General features: G+C 27.9%; 1 protein-coding gene across 1 annotated transcript in view; it reads right to left on the reverse strand.

Annotated features, from left to right (window-relative positions):
* Positions 1-21650, reverse strand: part of Wdr24 (WD repeat domain 24) — a 39585-nt gene that overhangs the window by 16065 nt on the left and 1870 nt on the right. Inside the window, exons 2-7 of the mRNA XM_067270575.1 lie at positions 15649-15772; positions 13513-13629; positions 8223-8300; positions 5750-5894; positions 643-859; positions 370-571 (exon numbers count right to left, since the gene is read on the reverse strand). Of these exons, the coding sequence (XP_067126676.1) occupies positions 370-571; positions 643-859; positions 5750-5894; positions 8223-8300; positions 13513-13629; positions 15649-15745 (856 nt within the window). The 5' untranslated portion in view covers positions 15746-15772. The remainder of the gene's footprint in view (positions 1-369; positions 572-642; positions 860-5749; positions 5895-8222; positions 8301-13512; positions 13630-15648; positions 15773-21650) is intronic.

The raw sequence follows: 21650 nt of genomic DNA on the forward strand, positions 1-21650 counted from the left end.
GATATGGAAGTATCATTTTGAGATTGCATAAAAGACTATAGAAAATGTTAATTTTAAATATAATTTTTGTATTTATTCTAAAAAGTTGAAGCTTTACCTTAAATGTTTTACAATAAAAATTAAAGAAAAATATAATAAAGTATTTAAAGCATGTGAAGAGAGATATTTTCTTTATCTTTCTCAATTCACATTATTTTTAATGTATTTTTTTAATAATTTAAAATTTTTAAAAATAATAATTAAAAATTCTTCATATTAGAAATAATACAAAATTGAAGAATTTTTGATATGTTCCAGACATAAATCAAAGTAAGATTTGAGTAAATTTCATGCACTATGAACTGATGCTCAATAAAGTAAGAAATGTACCTGTAGTCACATCCTTATGCTCATTAAATGCTGCAAAAGGAATATAAGGTCTTCGTATATCCCAGACATTTACATCAAAATCTAATAACAGACTACTGCTAGCAATATTAAATTTCTTTTGTGGTCTCCATTTAACATGCACAACAGATGCAATTGTTTGTATACAATAATCTAAAACTGGTTTTGCACTTAAATCCCAAACCTACAGAATAAAAAAATCAATTAAAATATTTAAAAATACTTATAACAATTAATTTAAATAATATCTTAAACCTTAATAGATTTATCTCTTCCAGCTGTTGCCAACCATTTTTTCTCTTCTGGATGCCAATCGCACGTAAATATGGGTCCATTATGTGCTGTAAACTGCCTGTCATAACGATCTGACCTGCGTAGATCCCATATCTGAACATTACCATTTTCTTGAACGGCAGCAAAAAAGAAGTATTGATGTGGAGTAAACTGTACATCTCTAACACTTTCTGACTGACTATATACATAAAAATAAAATATAATTTTATTAGAAATTAGAACTGATTTTATTTGAATATTTTACAAATACTAACACATATTAGTAAGATATAAGTAAGTAGCCAATTCAAATAAATATAGTAAGTATACCACATTTATTTGAAATGGATACTGTACAACCTGATTTCAAATTCTCAAAACTAAAAATTTATTTGATTTGTCAAAGCTTTGAATTAAAAAAAAAGCAAACAGGTTTTTTAATTTCAATGTTTTGAAAATTTTGCCTGAACCAAGGAGATGTAGCATATGTGATCATATGAAAATAATACTGATTAAAATAGAAGTGTGTCAAGACTAGGGAATGATGAACTAACCCAAACAAAAAGGTACAAAACTTAGAGAAAGACAAATGACAGATCTTAGAGTGACAGGAAAAAAAAAAGTTGGAAGAGCACAACAAGTTACAACACACACAGCACAACAATAAATAGAGTTTTCAAGTTTGCAAATCAAGTGGAAAAAATTCTAACAGTCATAATTTTGAAGAAAAAGAAAAAAAACAAACACTTAAGCGAAAAGAAGATATGCTATATTTAAGTAAATATAGCATATGTGAGCAGTCAATGTGATGTTAACTTGCTCATATATGAAATGAGATAAAAGTAATCAAATATTCCATTTTTAAATTTTTAAGTAATCTTTTTGTAAAACTGTAAAAACCATTATTTGAAATTGAAAGAATGAAATGATGAATGACATGGGCAGTCAAAAAGTTCCTGAAATTGTGGTACTTAACTGTAATGGTAAGACACATGGAAATACTTATCTAATCACCTTTAAAATAGAAACTTTCAAGCATACACACATTTCTCCATATAGAGTCTTCCTTTGTTGGAAGCACCATTAAAAAATTGATTTTGGAATATTCAAGAGTTCTGCTATTACATTCAGTTTGATGTCTTCCATGATTGTGGAACACATCCCCTTGAGACTAACTTTCAGCATATAAAAAAAACCAAAAGTCACTCATAATGATATCTAATGAGTACAATGTTTGGGTGAGTCTTTTGTCAGCAAGAAATTTCTGCACAAATGATGAGTGACTTGGTGCATTATCATGATGCAAAAAGCACCCTCCTCATTTGTTGCACCATTTTCTATGAAAAACTTGCATATAGAAATGACCAGTAACATACTGTCAAGGCAGTATGAAGTCATGATGCACCACAGCATCCACAGTCAAAGAATGCAATAAGTGCAATGGCCAAACTCTTAAGTATTCCAAAAAAGGCTTCCAACAGTACTTCCAATAATGGTAGACTCAATGAGGCAAGTGTGTCAAAGGGTCTACTTTAAGAGTGATTAGGTAAGCATTTCCGTATCTCTTACTATTAGTGATATACCACAATTCCATGAACTTTTTGACTGCCCATGTCATTTTGCTGCAATTTGAAAAAATTGTAGACCTATAAATTCCCACTATTGCCTGTCTGTCTTTCTTTTAATTTCAAGAATAGAGTTAAGTATATGAAAAATGAGACCAGATATGGAAAATTTGATTAATACAAACTTAAAACAAAATGATTATATACAGTCAAACCTGTTTTTATGCGCTCTTTTTATGTGCGATTTTTTTAATGCGAATTTTTAATTTGTGCGGTTTTTTTTGTGCGATTTTTTATTTGTGCGGTATAGTTGGCGACTAGTCTCGTGTGATTCGTCATGTCTCACGTTGACTTATTATAGCTAAATAAACTTATTATAGCATAAATGCACTTATTATAGTAATATTATTGCATGAATATGCGAAAAATGAAATAATTTACTTTTTAAGTCAACAAAACACCACCTGGACAAAAATATGTAAAACAGACGATAGACCAGACGATGCAGTCAAGTGCTGACATCTGTTGTCAATAAATTCTATTTCGTATGGTTTTGAGTTATTTTCTATGTGAGACTTTTTTTATGTGGTCCCTGTTGACCGCATAAAAAAAATATTTTTTTAGTTGTGTTGTGAAAACTATTTTTTACAACCATTTGTGAAGTTTAGTGCAATTTTTTTATGCGTTTTTTTTAATGCGGTCCCTATCCACCGCATAAAAACAGGTTTGACTGTACAAACTTCTGATGCAAACTGGAAATCACGTTATTTCAATTAAAAACTTTTCTCCTGAAAGGAGTTAACAGATGACAGCACGACTCTATTGTTAAAGAAAAAGTATGATGTACAGGGGCAAGCCACTACTAATTTGAAGTGGAGAGCTAATAATATTTTAAATTAAAAAACTGCTTAAAAATTGTAGCCCAGCATTGTGATGATATCACACTAAATAATTGCTTGTTTATTACTTTTATCTCATTTCATATATTAATCACACAAACATCACACTTTTACTAAGCCACTTTTACTCTGATTTTCACCATCAGACATATGTAGTAAATCTAATTTTAATACAACTTATGCTGGCTAAACACAATGTAAAACTAATTTGTGTTTCGGTTATATTGTCAATATAATGAATTTATGCTTGTTAATTTTATTATTTCTTACAAGGAAAGGCAACAAAAGTAAGTTACTACCTAAATTCTAAATATTTTATGTATAAAGTAAAAGTTTATATGAAGTTATATGTAATAATGAAAAATCCTTGATCAAACAGTTTCAGGAAAAGAAAAGAATTTTAAGTTATATCATATTTATATGCTGTACAAACACATTCTTAAGTGTTTTTATCAATTTAAAGTCTGTACTTTTATTCTTGATCAGTGGACAAATTCCATTTGTAACATCTTATCTAGTTCTATCGAATGCTTGGATAGTTTCCCATCAGTGCATTACATAAACGAGGGTTCTGTTAGTGCCAGACCTGGAGAGTATGCAGGCAATAAGTAACAAAAACATTGCTAATGACTCAAAACCTGAAATAATTACTATATGTAATATGAAAATATCTATTTATTAGTCTATGCCAATATATTTACAAAAATGAAATGAGTTAGTGAAAAATTCAAAAATATAAAATATTAATTTACCAAATCCAAATGAAATATGTACAATAAACTTTCCCAATAATTGGGGACTTAACACTTGAATTATAGCTACTTATACTTATCTCCAGAAAATTGAAATATATAGAAAATTCACAATTCAATCTTACTAAATAAACTCTCCTAATCATCACCAAGAACTTTTGTCATCAATGGAACTTGAAAGCCTTTCTTTAACCTTACTTGATCCTTAGCATCACATCATTTGATCCTGGCTTCACCATCATCTTATAGTGTGGTTGTGGTGACATTACATGATTATGCCCACTCAACCCTATTTATGTACTTAAATGGCTAACATTTGATAATTCTAGTAATCTTCTTTAAGTCATGTCATTGTCCTGACATTTAATTATTTATAAATTTTTATGGTTTATATTGAGTGACAATTTGGGGCAGGAGATCATTCTTTTAACTTCCTGAGGAAGTCTTCTCCTCGAGATGTTGCTTCTGAGTTCAATGATGTAATAGGTTGTCGCCAGCAAATATCATAGTAAAGTGAGTTTTACTACTGTATATCAATGTTAAAACACTTTTTATTAACACAAGCACTTTCAACTTTTCCATGTGGATTTATTTCTATATGCATGTTTATAATTTTTATTTATTTATTTATTTATTATTATTTTCCATACTAATTCATGTGCATGTTATTATTGTACTTATGTTAGTTTAAGTTTATTTAATGTTATATTCCAAAATACATTTTCCATTTTGAATATGTGATGTTCCATTTTTTAAAACGAATTATTTCAAAATTATGTTCTTTACCCGAAGATGACATTAATAAAAATGTCAAAAGTGCTCATGTTAATAAAAAGTGTTATAATGCCAAGAGACAGTAGTTTTTTTAGTATTTTAATAGATATTATCTTGGTATAGTGATCTAATTGTTTTTATACCTTTGTGCCAGAACTTATAAATCCAATATAACTTAAAATTGGTTTTCTTTTTCTTGAAATTATATACAATTGAGGATTTTTGGTTATTATGTATAAAGCCAAATGATTATTAGGCTATTTTAAGGCTAATTTTAATAATTAAATAAACAATAATTTGACTACAGGTAGATAGATAGACCACCATATCTTGATAAATTTAATAATTATAAATAAATTAATTGTTAATTTTATTTTAGAAAGTTCTAGATGAAATGAATTGGCCTGGAGCAGGACTCAAACCTGAAACCTCTGAATGCTGTGCAGATATGCCGAAGATTAAGCAGAGGTCCAGATAGTGTAACTGGTAATGCATCTGTAGGATATGCAAGAACTGTGTGATTTGAGTATCACTCCAGACTGATTCTTTTCTTCCAAAACTTTCTAAATTAAAATTACAAATTAATTAATTTATAATTATTAAATTTATCAAGATATACCAACAAAACTGTTTACCTCTAGTCAAATTACTATTTATTTAGTTAGTAAAATCAGCTTTTAAATAACAGAATAATCTGGTAGATTGATTGGCTTTAGGTAAAATTGCATTAGTGGATGTTTATATATATATATATTATGCATTATGCAAAATTTTAATTTCACAAAAACTTTTATTTTAAACATGAAAAAGTCAGTCATTTTATTGCCTTTCCTTTCTAGTTTAAAGCTATTTTTAATGATTTTAAATAATTCAAACATTAAAAAGAAATATGTTTTACAAACTTTCAAAATTCTTATCTGCAGTCCAATTTTACTTGATATTTTACTCATATTTTCATGAGAATAATTTTAATTCTCTATATTATTTTTATTAGCTTTTATAATACTTAGCATGTAATATCCTTGATAATAAATAATTAATTCTATAATTTATAATTTTATATTACTTAATTTTCTTAAAAAGTAAATTTTTTAATGACCTATAAAATGTACTAGCAGCATCTTTCTTTCTAAGATCAAATAATTTCATGGTACCATCTTGTGATCCACTAATTAATATCTGGGGTTCTGTTGCATGGAAACATACTTTATTTACTGTTCTTTTATGGTCTTGATAAACAATGTCTGTAAAAAAGTTACAGTAATTTTATTTTAAATGGTAAAAACAAAAATAAGAAAATATTTAAATCATTAATATTTGGAAACATGGATCCATGTTCACAATTATATAAATTTAACTAAACAATCAAATTTAAATTTGTTATATATTTTGTCTACAAGGACTTAGCCTATTAATAAGACTTATTGCACTGGTGTTTTGGCTTTAGCAATCGAAGAAAACTTTATTCAGAGAAAACAAACAATTTTTATTGATCACCTCGTATTATACCTGTACACACTTTATACACTTTTTTTGTGTTTCAGATTTTCAGGTCCCTCCTCAGGAGGTTTACAAAAACATGGTGAATTTCCTTTTTATCAATTACTTCAATATGTATGTAAATACACAGAAGAATTCCTTTAACTATGTTATAAAACAATTTTTTCATTAAATCAATACACCAAAAAATTCTTATCGAAATATCACAATACAGAGTATGCTTTGCAACAGCAAACAATGAAACCAGTTTCATTGTTTGCTGTTGCAAAGCATACTCTGTATTGTGATATTTCAATAAGAATTTTTTGGTGTATTGATTTAATGAAAAAATTGTTTTATAACATAGTTAAAGGAATTCTTCTGTGTATTTACATACATATTAAAGTAATTGATAAAAAGGAAATTCACCATGTTTTTGTAAATCTGCTGAGGAGGGACCTGAAAATCTGAAACACAAAGAAAGTGTATAAAGTGTGTACAGGTAATCAATAAAGATTGTTTGTTTTCTCTGAATAAGGTTTTCTTCAATTGCTAAAGCCAAAACACCAGTGCAATAAGTCTTATTAATAGGCTAAGTCTCGTAGACAAAATATATAATAAATAAAAAATAAGGACATAGAGGCATATGAATTAATCAAATTTAAAGATGAAAGAAGCAAAAAAGGTTTGAGTATAATTATCACTAAAATGGTAGCTTCAAGTAACACCCCATAATGCAGCTGGCATGATAAAAGTAATGGAAAATATGAAGAAATATGACAAAATACGAAAAATATGTTGTATAAAATTGACATAATTTGCTTCAGAAATCAACAGGAAAGTCAAATATCAAAGTTAAACTTTCCTACATATCAGAAGAAAAACATGTTTTAACTTATAAAACATTTATAAATCTGGGTGTTATAATAAGTTAACATGTTATCAACTAAAGGACCTGACTGAAAGTAAATTATTTCATTTTACTAATTTTTTTATAAAGAATTGTAAACAAATGAAAATCTTGAATTTCCATTTAATTTTTTATATGATACCGATAAAATATAATTTATGATCTTTTATAGTAAAATTAATTATAATAATGAATATAAACATTCATTTTAAGTTTTATATACAATACAGTTTATTTTAAAAAACAATGGATATTATATCACAGGTCTAATTGTTACATTAAAAAATCAAAAAAATTAAATATGTAAGAAAAATTTACTATATATTTATTCTTATATATTTTAATTATTTTATTGAGATTCAAATTATACATGTTCTGTTGCTTCTTTCTTCATTCATTCTCAAATAGAAGGTCTGTACCAAAATCACTTGGTTTACAAATTATGAAAGAAGAGACAGAATGCTTAAATATTTTATTACAAAATTACTTGGAAATGTCATAAGGACACCTCTCAAATTTTTACTTTTCCTATTTTTATTGAATTAAAAATAATTATTACAATGAAATTAAATGCCTTCTTCTAAAAAACTGGATCAATGGTGATCAATGAACACCAAATAAAACCTTTATAATCCAGTAAATAATTTTAATGTATAAAAATAGTATATGAAATGTACTGTACATATGTTGACCTGAAGCAGATCTTGTGTAAGATTGAAAACATTTGTCAAATTACAAATTAAACTTATTTACTGGATTATAAAGGTTTTGTTTGGTGTACTTAATTATTACAATTTAAGGAATAATTAAGAACTCTAGATGAAAAGAAAAAGAAAAACTTCAAATAACATGGATTAGAAACATCAGGGATTGGACAGGATGGAGTCTGAGAGAAGCAAATTACCATTGGAGAACCATCATTCATCAGAACAACTCTTCAACAGGAAAAAATTCATGAAAACAAAATAAAATTAGCTAAAAAATTAGTAAATTTACATATATAGTAGTATATAAAATGTTCATGTGAACTGAATCTGAGTGACATGCTGTTAGGACAGATTCACATTTTGTTGTATAAATATCAACAATAATTTACATTACATTATATAAAATTATAACAAAATTTATGTAACATATATTTCTGTTCAATAACTTCATTTTTAAATTTAAAAATATATCTAACCTTGTTTTGATCTTGAATTCTTATTCAAATTCCAAGTAACAACTGCTCCATTAGAAGCTGCAGTTGCCAGTAAATTATCTAAGAAAATATTTTAAAAGTAAACTATTAAGTTATGGTAAAACAGAAAAAAATGAAAAGTTTATTAAAACTGCTTTCTACTAGTACTAAAAAAAGTAGGTTTAATCAGAAATTTTCAACCAAATTAAAAAAATTCAATAATTTAGACACATCACTATTTTGTATTTTATATTAACAATATTAATTTCTGATTAATTAATACTGATTTTACATTCCTTAATAAAATGTATTTTTTAGGTTTTGAAAATTATTTCACTGCAGAAATTAAGTCCTACTCAATTCATGTTTAGTTAAAACAAAATATTAAATTAATATTGCATTATATTATTCAATCCTTTACACTTGTATGGTTCTGTTATAAATATTAAATTTCTGCATTGTCTCCTAGACTCAGCAGGCTGACCAGATGATCAAGACTATTACTGTAGTCATCTGGTTGGTGAAGGCACCAGTCGGTCATTCTGTGGACCTAGGTTCAAGTTTGAATGGGCTTGAAGTGGATCAATTTAAATATGTCAATCTCCATTCCTTAAACATGGAAATCCTCCTGCAGGTCTGGCTGGGGCCATGAGAAGCATGATTAAAAGACATTTTATTACTTTATATATAAAAATAATTATTTCTATAATTTTCTTTATACTGAGTGATCAAATGAAATCAAAACTTGCAAAGAGTTTAGCAACACCATGAGTCAAACAACAGTGCCATGTTTGTCTGGCCTGCTTTGCATTGCAAAAAACATTTGAATCTTAAACATTTATTTATATGGTCTTGAGGAATAACATTTGAAACTGTAAATGAATACATAGAATAAAATAAAATAAATATATAAATATAAATTTCATGGACAACTCTTACTTTATAACCCTGATAATTAATTCTTTTTGTGGCTGAATAAACAGTACCATAAGATAATCCAGTTTCATGAGATGTTCATTGAATTTGCATCTAAGCATGACCAAATCTTGCTTTCTTCAGATGACATTTTGTTCATGACAATTTTTTCCCATGAACAAACCCTGTGGACAATTTATTAAAAAAGTTTGTAAGTAAAAACCCTCTAAGTAAAGATGATTTACAAAATTTTTCCATATTAATTTTCAGTAACTTATCTTCTTTAAGTAACTTTTCACTACAAAGACTAAAGTAAAATACTTCTAGTTATTACAACACTTTATTATTACTTAAATTAAGAGTTAATATTAAATTCTTTGTGCTTCTATGTCTTTAAATATTTCAATTTTGGTTATATATTTTCCACATAGACCTTGTTTATAAATAGGACTTATTACAGTGTCTAAAGTAATTAATAATAAATCAGATGAACCAATAAATATGAAATGTATATATGTAAAATTAAAAATAAAATAGAAAATCAGGAAAAAGAAATACAACAAATAGTAAAAATATTTATGTTCAATGATTACCCTAAAAAATTATTAGACGAATGGATAAATAAAGTAATAAATAATCAATAGGAATATCCAAACAAAACATTTGAGATGTAAAAAAATTTTGTTAAGTAAAAACTTGTGACAATTTAGATGACAGTTAACATTTTTTTTAGAAGTTTTCCTTTGATAAAGATAAACTTTGCACTTGGAAGCAAAATGTAGAATAATACAGGTAAAAATCTTATGAGAACCACTTCAAAGCACCAAGCTTATCTTTACCAAAGAAATCCTCCTAAAAAACAATTTGACTGTCATCTAAATTGTCATAAATTTTTACTTAACAAAATTTTTTTACATGTCAAATGTTTTTGTTTGAATAGCAATTGTTTTTGTTTTTTAAATTGTATTATTATGTCAAGATATAAGACAATGATATGCAATTTGGTTAGCACTCGGCAGTTCACTGCTGACAAATGTGTTGCCAAACAAACACTTTCAATATTCATTTTGGTCAGTACCAACCAAACACATTTCCAGCCAACAAATACTTTCAATACGCCATTTAGAAAAATCCTTATAAAAAGTTTTAATTGGCATATATTTTAGCTTTTGTTATTCTGAGTAACATTTTGAATAAAAGTCATTTGTTTCAATGCAATTTTATATTTATAAGCATAAAATTAAGTCATAAAACTGAATTAGCTCTATGGGAAACCTCCATGCAGTTTGACCTATTGACCCAGAAGTTTCATGAGCTTCATTTGATGATGAGTTTCATTGATAATAAGAAAGGCTCAAGTTTAAAATTTGAGCTTTCTAGACACAGTAGTTTTTTCTCTGTGAGTGTCTGCAGTGCCGGGTGAAGAAAAAAAAAGTACAGCATTTTTTATTATTTTTTTCACTGTTTCAATTGCTTATGTTGCAACTGCTTTATAGAAAATCTTAAAATTTTGCATACTACCTAAGAAAACAATTTTCTTTCAAATGAGCTATTTGGAATAACTTCAGGTGTTTGTGGGCAGTGAAACTGACTCCTAAAAATCGGCAATCCTGATTCCTGTATATATAGTCAGTCAGTGGCTTTTTTACTTGGCAAGGAGTCATTGCTGTGATTCCTGATAAAATCTTTCAATGGTAATAAAAAATATGTGAAATTTAATTATATTCCTAAATTATTTGGAAGATTAAAGAAACTATTCAATAATAAAATAAATTTAATATGCAAAAATAAAATGATTTATTTAAAAAGCATTTATATTATAGAAATAATAATAAAAAAAACTGAAATACAGTAGAGCATTGATTATCTGACCCCCGATCAACCGTCACATCGGTTAACCGACCGTGTTCTAGTCGGCAAATTCAAGTGTCCACTAGTGATGTGGCGCTACAATATTTGGCTATGTCTTGGCTACTTTAATATTATTTTTGTTAAATGTTTGCATGTTTTAGCTGGCAACACTGGCTCGACCATGAAAGGGAAGCCAGTATTTAAATCAGGCTTAATTTTCAATTTTTTCTTTATTTTTGTATTTATTTTGTGCATAATAAAGAAATAATTTTTAATGATACAATAGCGATAATTATTATTTAAAAAAATTTTGTTAGGCTTAACATTGATGAAAATTCAATGCGAAGTAGGTTAATAGCAATATACTAATATACAGTCAAACCTGTTTTTATGCGGGGGATAGGGACCGCATTAAAAAAAAACGCATAAAAAAAAATCTCACGAAACTTCACGAATGGCTGTAAATAATAGTTTTCGCAACACAATTAAAAAATATTTTTTTTTATGTGGTCAACAGGGACCGCATAAAAAAAGTCTCACATAGAAAATAACTCAAAACCGTACGAAATAGAATTTATTGACAACAGATGTCAGCACTTGACTGCATCGTCTGGTCTATCGTCTGTTTTACATATTTTTGTCCAGGTGGTGTTTTGTTGACTTAAAAAGTAAATTATTTCATTTTTCGCATATTCATGCAATAATATTACTATAATAAGTGCATTTATGCTATAATAAGTCAACGTGAGACATGACGAATCGCACGAGACTAGTCGCCAACTATACCGCACAAATTAAAAATTTGCATTAAAAAAATCGCACAAATAAAAATCGCACATAAAAAGAGCGCATAAAAACAGGTTTGACTGTACTAATTACATGAGATATACTAATATACTATACTAACGATATATTTTTTCATACTTTTTGGTTATCCGTTTTTTCAGTTATCCGACCAACCCCAGTCCCCAATTGAGTCGGATAATCAATGCTCTAATGTAATAGAAGAAATAGTAGTAGTATATTCTTTTCAATGTATTTGTGGACAAGATAAATCATACATAGGGGAAACAACAGAAACTTAAAATACACATAAAGGAATATATAAGTCTATTAAAGGTAATTTTGCAAATTCAGCAGTAGCCAAGCAATGTAATAAAGGAGGATGTAAAATTAATTTAAATACAATAAAAATAAAAGAAATAAATAGATTTAAAAGACAATTATTAGAACATATTTATATAAAAAAACAAGATGATAAAATGAATGATAATTTAGGAAGAAAAAACCATCAATCATAGAACACGTTCATTTATAGAGGGCATTATGGATAGAGGTATTTAAAATAGAAGTAAGAAGAGGCAAAAAGAGAATAGGAGGAGGTAGGAACATGAAAAAACATACAATGGAAATATAGTTAGTAAGGGATTTTAATATTTTGTACGTAAGTAAAAACTTTTTAATGGCTTTATTGTTTTATATAGAACAAGTAAAACAGCAAGGCTGTATTTGGGACAAGACTATGTCTCAGAAACTCACTACTAAGTAGAATCACTGACACTTACAACGAGTCTCGTTCTCATTCTCCAATCATCTTTGGTATTGCTAGTTTTGAGCGCAATCATTCAAACCTCACCGGCCACAGCCACAACATGGTCCATGATGCATTTTCAGTGAAATTAACCTATCGAATGTTGAAATTTCTCTCTGTTGCATGATGTCCCAGGTTGAATTTTTGTCAATGTGAAAATTTCCCGTTTTTGAAAAAAATAATGGTGGCTTTTGTATCGTTTGCAATTATTTTTTTATTTTGCACAAACAAAATATATATATTAATAAATGTAAAAAGAAAAAATAATTATATTTTGGAAGTTAGTTTTAATATAAAATTATAATTACCATCTAGTTTCAAAAAGTTTTGATGATGAAACGAGATATCTCCAGTCAAAGTTAGCACTTGGCAACCAGAAATATGTGGGGAATAACATGGGACAGGTAAGTGGGTTTTTTCAAAGATTTGTTTGTCAAAATTCAATTTAGCAACATTCACTTTTTGAACTTCCCAACACACATGTTTGTCAGTATTATCATTGTATTAATATTGGCTAGTAATAATAATGTGTTTTAAAATATTGTTAGGTATATTATATTTTTAAAACTGTTCTATATAATTTGTTTATAGACTTTTGTAAACCTGCTAAAAATGGGCCTATAGGTCCAAAACACACAAAAGAAGTGTACAGGTGAAAATATTTTGTCTTATTTTTGACTGTTTTCCTCCTTTTACTAATTCAAAACTATGCCAGTATAATAAGTCATATTTATATACAAGGTCTATGTGGATACTATATAAACAAAATTGAAAAGCTAATATTAAACTTGAAAATTTGCACTTTGTGTGATAGATCAGTGTGAAGTCACACGAGCAGCATTGACAAACTCCTTAAGCTATTTCTCACAAATTTTCCTTTCATTTAATCACCCAGCATAAATTAAAATCAAACCTACAAGAAATTAAAAGTCTCACCTTCTATAGGATTCCAAGCAACATCAACACAACTGAAGTTAAGATTGAGATTTTTTCCTACTCTTAAGTTGAGACATTCAGTGAATTCGTCATCTTCAATATTGAAAACTTTAAACACTGTTAATAAAAATAATATATAATTTTATTAAATTACTTATTAGTATATAAACAAACATCATCAGCTAACCCGTTAAAGTGATACACTAACCAAAGTCGAATTATCAAGCTAGAAACGGCTACAATAATAAACGATTTATAAGATAATTTGGTATTAGGTGTTAGGTGCCATCTCTTGCTAAATTTAATAATTATAATTTTAATTAAATAATTTAGAACTAACTGGAAGAAAAGAATCGGCCCGAAGAGGGACTTGAACCCGCAACTCCTGCATACTGTGCAGGGGTTGCAGGTTATTAATATTATACTTATTACGATACTATATTACTTATTAATATTATAAAGATAAATTTATTTAAAAATATTTTTAAAAAATGACGAAATTTTACTGGTTCTTATGTAAAATTGCAATAATGAAAACTAAAGTAAGAAAGAAACAAAATTGATTTTTACTTTTAAAAATCATGTTAAACTTTAATAATTTACTGGAAATTCTCTAATTAACAAATCTGAGGAACAAACAGTTTGGGTGTTTTATATATGGTAAATTCTTTATAAGGAAAGCATAACAAATGATCAGTTATAATTAGACAATCATTAAAAATATTTATTCACAACCATTATGCTGGATAGACTAAGATTTAGACAATATGCTACTGTTCTCTTTGCATTTCCTTACAGACTGTTTGAATGGTAATAAGCAACTATAGAAAACAACCCACTACAAGCAATGCCCATTAGTAGACATAGGTGTCATTAACCAAACCTTAATCAATTAACAACATTCACTAATGTGTATACCATAAATCAGGCATGTCAAAGATACGGCCTGCAGGTCAGTCATTACCCGTGAGACAATTAGTCATGGCCTGCAACATCAATTCAATAATGCTATTTGTTTATTTTTTTATTATCTAGATACCAAAGAAAATGTGATATTCTGTACTTAAACAAACAATACTTAATAAACAAAATTGTTAAACTCAATTATTATTGTTTTCATTTTTATTTATTCATATTATTTAGAGATATTTATTTTATTTGATTTATTTTTGTGTTTAATTTCTTGTTTACATTATGTTTTCTCTATTTCATATTTTGAATTTCAAATTAAAGTCCGTCTTGGCAAGATCATTTATTGCATAATTCTCACTATTTTGCACATAAAATGCATGTTTTCAACATATTAGTAAATTACAGTTTATGCTTGTATTTTGAGTCTTGCAATCCTTATTTCCAGATCATTTTACAGGCCTGTAAATTGGCCAAAAATGTTTCTTCTGTGATTAAAGTTATTGCTAGAAAACTACAAATGGTGTTTTTCTTATTTTATTATGAAGTCTCGGGTTATTAAAAAGGAATTTTTTGAGTTGTCTACTTTTGGGCTACTTTTTACAAAATTTTTGGCTACAAAAGCTAAAAATATCTGGCCTCCTGTCATACTTGAGACAAAAAATTGGCACTTAAGCAGTTTGAGTTTAACACCCCTGCTATAAATGCTCAGTGGGCGCCCGACTATCATATGTTGTTAGATAAAGAGAAAAAAATGTACAATAGATGTCAAGTATAAAAAAATTTATATGACAAGTTTGATACAAATATTGCATGTTTGAGGTGGTTAAAAGTTAAGTAAATATATGATTTTTCTATTAAAAGAAAATTGGATCTGTAATTTAATATGTGCATATATGTGAAAATGCAGATGGCCAGACAAAATAGTAGAGAAATTTAGATGTGAGCCCCAATTAGATCAAAAAGTCTGCCCAATGGTTTCATCAGATATATTAGGCTCTAGCCCTCATTACTCAAACACATGAACATAAGAAGCTCTCTTAGTACCCTAGAATAGAATGTATACTTTTCATAATTTTTTACTTTTAAATATATATGTATCATGTGCATATTTAGTTAAATATTTTATATTATGTATCTATGTATGCATATCATTAAGAATGAGATTAAAACTTCTGATGTTTGATACACTAAATTTTTTTAATAAAATTTTTTAAATGTAATAACCATTTCTTCCTGCAACTGCCACTTGTGCTGAATCTTTGTTGGCTGCTAATGCATTTGCTGGCTGATCCAGAGTAATGGACATAGTTTTTGCAGACATATTGAATAAATTTTTCAGTCATGTATTCTGAAATAAAAAATTTATAAATTAATTTATTAATATGCTCTTAAAAAATTTAGTCATGCTATTAAGGACCATATTATAAAAATTGATTCTTAAATAATCTACAGTCAAAAGTAATTAAATATTCAATATTTAAGCATTTTATTCAGCTTAAAATGTCACTAACATTAATTTAATACCATAGCATTTTCTGAACAAACATACAGGTCTTCCAAAAAGAATTCTACCATTTTATATTACTGTAATTATGTTAATTATTTTCTGAGAAGAATGTATTGTACACTAATTTATAGAGTAAATGTCTTAGTTTCACCTACCATCTGCATTTAAACATATTTTTGTCTACTCCCTCTAGGAAGTGCCGTAAACAAAAATGGCAACTCCATAACAGAGAAGGCATTCTGTGTTTTGCAGTCTGCAAAGTTGGCAACAGACAAAAAGACAATTGCACACAGATTATATATGAAACTCAAACATTTATTCTGCAGATCGGTGTGCATCACATACTTCTCAGATAATAATTAACAAAATTACAGTAATTTAAAATGCATACATTCTTTTTGGAAGACCCTGTATTTGACTTTGATGATTTTAATTGATTTGTCAATTAAGAATAAATAGTCTGTATCACTGTCTCTGAAAATATCATAAAAATTAAGTTAATCAAATCTTAAGCTTTAATAAAACATTATAAAACATTGAACAACATTATAATATATATATAACTGAAAAATTTCAAATAAAAATTTTATTTTTAAAAATTTTCTTAATATTTTTTAATGTCAACTAATTCTGAATAAAAGACAGATTTGGAAATTATAGCTGAATTTATTAAAATAGTATTCAAATACACAAAAATCAAATAAGCAAACTCTTGAATATACATATTAAATTTAAATAAATAGTTTCTTAATTATAAAAACAGTCTAAAATCCAAAATGATATACCCATGGTGTCTAAACTGCAACTCCCATGTATTTAATTATTATAACTAAACATACAGGAATAAATATCTATAATATAAAATACAGTTTCAATAGAGAATGTAGCTCTTGTATATCTGATATGCAATATATGGCTCTTGTCACGACAAGGTTTGGTCAGCTGTTACATACAAACTAAAATTACATTATTTAAAAACAATCAATTATTTATTGTGACATTGTCACAATGCTGGGCTTCAATTTTTAATCACATTCTTAATTTATTCAATTTAAAATATATATTCTCCATCTCAAATTTTGTAGTGTCTTGAGCTTATACATCATACTTTTCCTGATAAGAACAGTCATGTTGGTCATCCATGTAATTCCATTCAGGAAAAAATTTTTTCATTGAGTTCATGTGACTTCTGGTCTAGACCGGAAGTTCGTATAGTTAATTGTGGCCTCCTGCCCTTAAGCTTTCCATATATGGTCTTGACTTTCATCTATCTAACACTGTTCTAGAGATTAAGAAAGGAAAGACAGACGAAAGTGGAAATTTATAGGCCTACAAGTTTTTCAAATTGCAGCCCAACTAGCTAAACTCTATTCCATAAATAAATTCAGAGTTTAGCTATATTCAAGAAAAAATTAAGCTGTAGTTTATTAGAAACATCATAAAAAGAAAGTGGATAAGAGAGAGAAACAGTGAGCCATTTTTAACATATGCAATTAAAGAATAATTAAAAATGAATTATTATTATATTAATTCTATTATTAAAAATAATTAATTAAAATATTTAATACAACAGAATCCCAATTAACTGATGTTCTGCATTACACAAGGTAAATTGTGAAAGAATATTTTCTGTACAAAGGCAAAAGTTCATTTCATGAATCTTGATCAAACAAAGAGGCTCTAGAAGTTTTGAAAAAGAATTTGCTCTAGTGATTTCTCACTACAATATGAATTTTCAAAAAGTTTGTATAGTTAATTGTGGCATGGTATGGTGCCACGTGGTAATCACCATAATAGTTTGATTTTATAACAATATTCTTGTATTTTGTTAATTGCTTTGTACCAAACATTCCATGTCATCTGAATTTTTGATCAGCCAAGTTATTAACCAAAACGCTGTAACCTGTTACCGGTGTGCACTCTCCAGACGACCATCAACACAAAAAATCAACGGAAATCGTTCGTTACCGTTCAGAAGAGTGCACACCGGTAACAGGTTAGAGTGTTTTGGTTAATACGTTCCGGTGTTGAGGCAATATGCAGCCAAGTTATCTTCACTCCACATTTTGTTGGATAATTGGGATTCTACTGTTAAACAAAATTAATTCTATGGATGATATAATTTTATTTTATGAATAGAATAAATTACCTACAAAATGAATAAGTATAATACACATATAAATATCCCAAAACCTGATATTTTAGTAATATGCCAAACAATTGCTGGATTAAAGTAGCCGAATTTAATCCAGCAGTTGTTTGGCATAAGTATAATACTGTAAAAACATCAATTTCCTTCTAATTTTATGCACTTTTATCAAAATATCATTTTTTTTTGTAACAAAAATATTCACTTTCTATACACAAGAACAATAGAAGCATGCCACATATCATTGCTCATAACTGATTATCATTGACTACCAAATCGCAAAGCAGCTAAGGCATCAGCCTACTATTCCAGGGATCTGGGAACAAATCCAATCAGAAAACCCCATAGTTTTTGAGGGGTGGCCCTTTACATTGGGCCCCATCTCTCGCTGCCTGGCCACCCTGTTGTGGGCCTGGCTGAAATCCACAATGGGCTTGATTAAAAGGAACTCTTAAGAAAGTTTTTAATTTTTGACTTTATCCTGTGGATGCATCCACAGGATAAAGTCAAAAATTAAAAACTGATATGCATTATCTATTCTAATGAAATTCTACACTCTAAGTACAGCATATGGAAACTGGAATTGTTAAATTATATTTTTTCATATCTTTAAACACACACAAAACATGTTTTTGTTTTGTATATACTGTACATACAATATAAAAAAATATATTTCTAAACCAACGAATATACCAAACTTTCTTTATACATTACAAAATGGAATTTATACTCTTCATTTAAAACTTACAAATATTTAGAACTTACAAATATTTAAAAATATATTATAAATTTATGAAGAAAATATGTCCATGATAACTAATAAGTTAAATCATGGATACTTTTCAATCTAGCAGGAAGTTTTAAAGAACAAACACTTTCAATTGTCTTAAATGGAATCTCAAACTTGATGACGACAAGGAGTCTTAAGAAATGATTGAAAACATTTCTCCAAAACTTCCCACTGGATTTTAAGCAGTGTAAGTTATACTTTATCCAGTTAAAATGATAACTAAGTAACATTAAGTTTTATAGAAAATTATAAAGTGAAAGTTTTCATATTAATTAAAACATAAAATTTAACTTTTGATTAGCTTTTTAAGCATTTAATATTTTAATAATTAACTGAGGTCTTAATTTACAAATATTGATAAAATCAGAAATCATTGAAATAAATATTTTAAAAAACTATTTTTACATTATGTATAGTATCAATATATTCTATTTTTTTCTTTCCTGTGTCATATTACAATGTTTTTTTCTTTTAAAATAGTATATAGATTTCAAATTACCAGAGACTGCATATTTTTCATATGAGGAGCTGATATAATTTTAGGGCCATCCATAAATGATGTCATAAAAAATTCCACATTTTTAATCCCTCCTCTCAAGTCACATTATGACAAAGTCTCCCTCACAAATGATATCACACTGGTTGTTAACCCCAAACAAAGCCTTTGAATTATTACAACAAACACACTGCATCAATTATGCAATAGACATTAACATAAAATTAATGGTTTATACTTTTATTATAATAAAACACTACATAACAATAGCCATATATTAACCAAAATTTTATTTTTGCTACAACTTGATAGCAAGTTATTTTACTCTAATATGGTCATTTTCTATGAATTGCTTCATGCAAACAACATAAAATTCACAAATGTTTTTTTTTGACAGATTGGCTAGTCAGAAAAAATTCATGATGCCCAACACAATACCAATCAAAGAAAACAGTCAACGTGACCTTGATTTTTGACTGACTGATGTGGTCTTTCCAGTCTTGCTTCACCTTTCAAGAGCCATTCACTCAATTATTAAGCTGTTTCAATCTCAAGGGTATAGATCCATGTTTCATCCATAATGATGCGTTTTAAGAATTATTTTCCTTGAGAAAGCATTTCTTTGGCTACTTGAATATGTTATTGTTTTTGGAAAAAAATTCAATGTTTTCAAAACAACTTAAGAAGTAACACGAGATATCTCAAGCCCAAGGGATCTTTTAAAATGATACTGGAACATGTTCAATAATGCCCTTAATTGTTAAACTACAATCATTGAGCATCAAATCTTTGATTCAAGCAACTTCTTGTTCATCAGTTAAAATGGATATCTACCAGAGTGTGGTTTATCTTCAATACATTCTCTGCCTTCCTTAAACCCCTTGAAAACTTGTTTTTGAAATTATCTTCACTAAAGACTTTTTGTAACATTTCCAATATTTTTGTAGGAGTAATTCTGTTGAAAAACAAAATTTAATGCACATTCTATTCTTTGTTTAATTACACTCAACAATTTGAAAAATTGCCAGCACAATTCTTTACAAGCAAAACAACCATTTATTTGCAAACAAAAATGATGTATTGCTGCTAGATGTCAATGTCTTATCAAACAACAAAAAATACAATGACAGCAGCCTCTCATACATGCTCAGTTTAAATGAATCATTCCTGATATTTTCACAGTAGTATACAAAATTAACTTGTTTAACTCAACAGATTTTAAACATAAAGACAACCTATGACTCCATAACCTAACAATTTCATAACATTAGTTATTGTAATACTTGTTTCTCTTCAGATTTGTAAAAGCATGAACTGATGAGTCATTTATAACATAAAAATATTGAGAATGTGATGATGTAAATTCCACACTATTGTAGTCATAGAAATTGCACCAATCACTTTGCTTTGGTTATAACAGATTGTTTTACCAGTAGGGTTACCATAACAATTGAAAGCAAAATACAAACAGATTAGCATTAAAAGTACTCAGACAACAAAGCAAAGTAAAAGGAATTTATTCATATTTTTCAATCTAGTAAATGTAGGCATATAATACAAAATTTCAATTTACACTTTCCTTTGGGGCACTGAATACAATTTTAAACATAAGAAAACTATTTTACCACTTAAACAACAACCAACAAATACAATAATAATCAAAAATTTAGCACTTTTCATCAGATTTAAATCTAATTGGTTACAATTGAACTATTAACAGCACAATCAGTTGAAAAGTATGGACATTTTGTTTATTTTTTCCAAGTACAGTAAGAACACGAACAAATCCTTTAAAGTACGGACTGCCCGTGCTAAATACGAACATTTGGTAACTCTAGTTACTAGCCATTGTAAAGTAACTGTATGATACAAGTTTATTTTTGTTATATCTCTTAGTGTTTTTACATAAAGTTAAGTACAGTAGACTCCCCCTATAACACGAGTTCATATAAGACGGATTCGTATAACTTGGCAGAAAAATTGCAATCGTATTCATATAACATGCTAAAAGAGGCTCGTATAGCAAGGTAAGAGAATGAGACAGATTGTCATGGCCAACTCATGTCTCGACAGGATTGGTCGAATCTGGACCAATAGTGGAAACTGCACAAACAATTAAGTTTAAATGAGCAGCAGACTTACTAAAAACCATTTATTATTCAATGGCCATAACAATTATATTTCTATTAATGATATCTCCAAAGTTCAGCGAATTTTTAATAGAAAGAATAACTTATCAGGAAACGCGTTTGCCGTTTGATGAGCTGTTCCGCGACGAAAAAGG

Source organism: Centruroides vittatus, unplaced genomic scaffold (assembly GCF_030686945.1).
Source record: "Centruroides vittatus isolate TY-2023 unplaced genomic scaffold, ASM3068694v2 contig_374, whole genome shotgun sequence".
NCBI classification, from domain to species: domain Eukaryota; kingdom Metazoa; phylum Arthropoda; class Arachnida; order Scorpiones; family Buthidae; genus Centruroides; species Centruroides vittatus.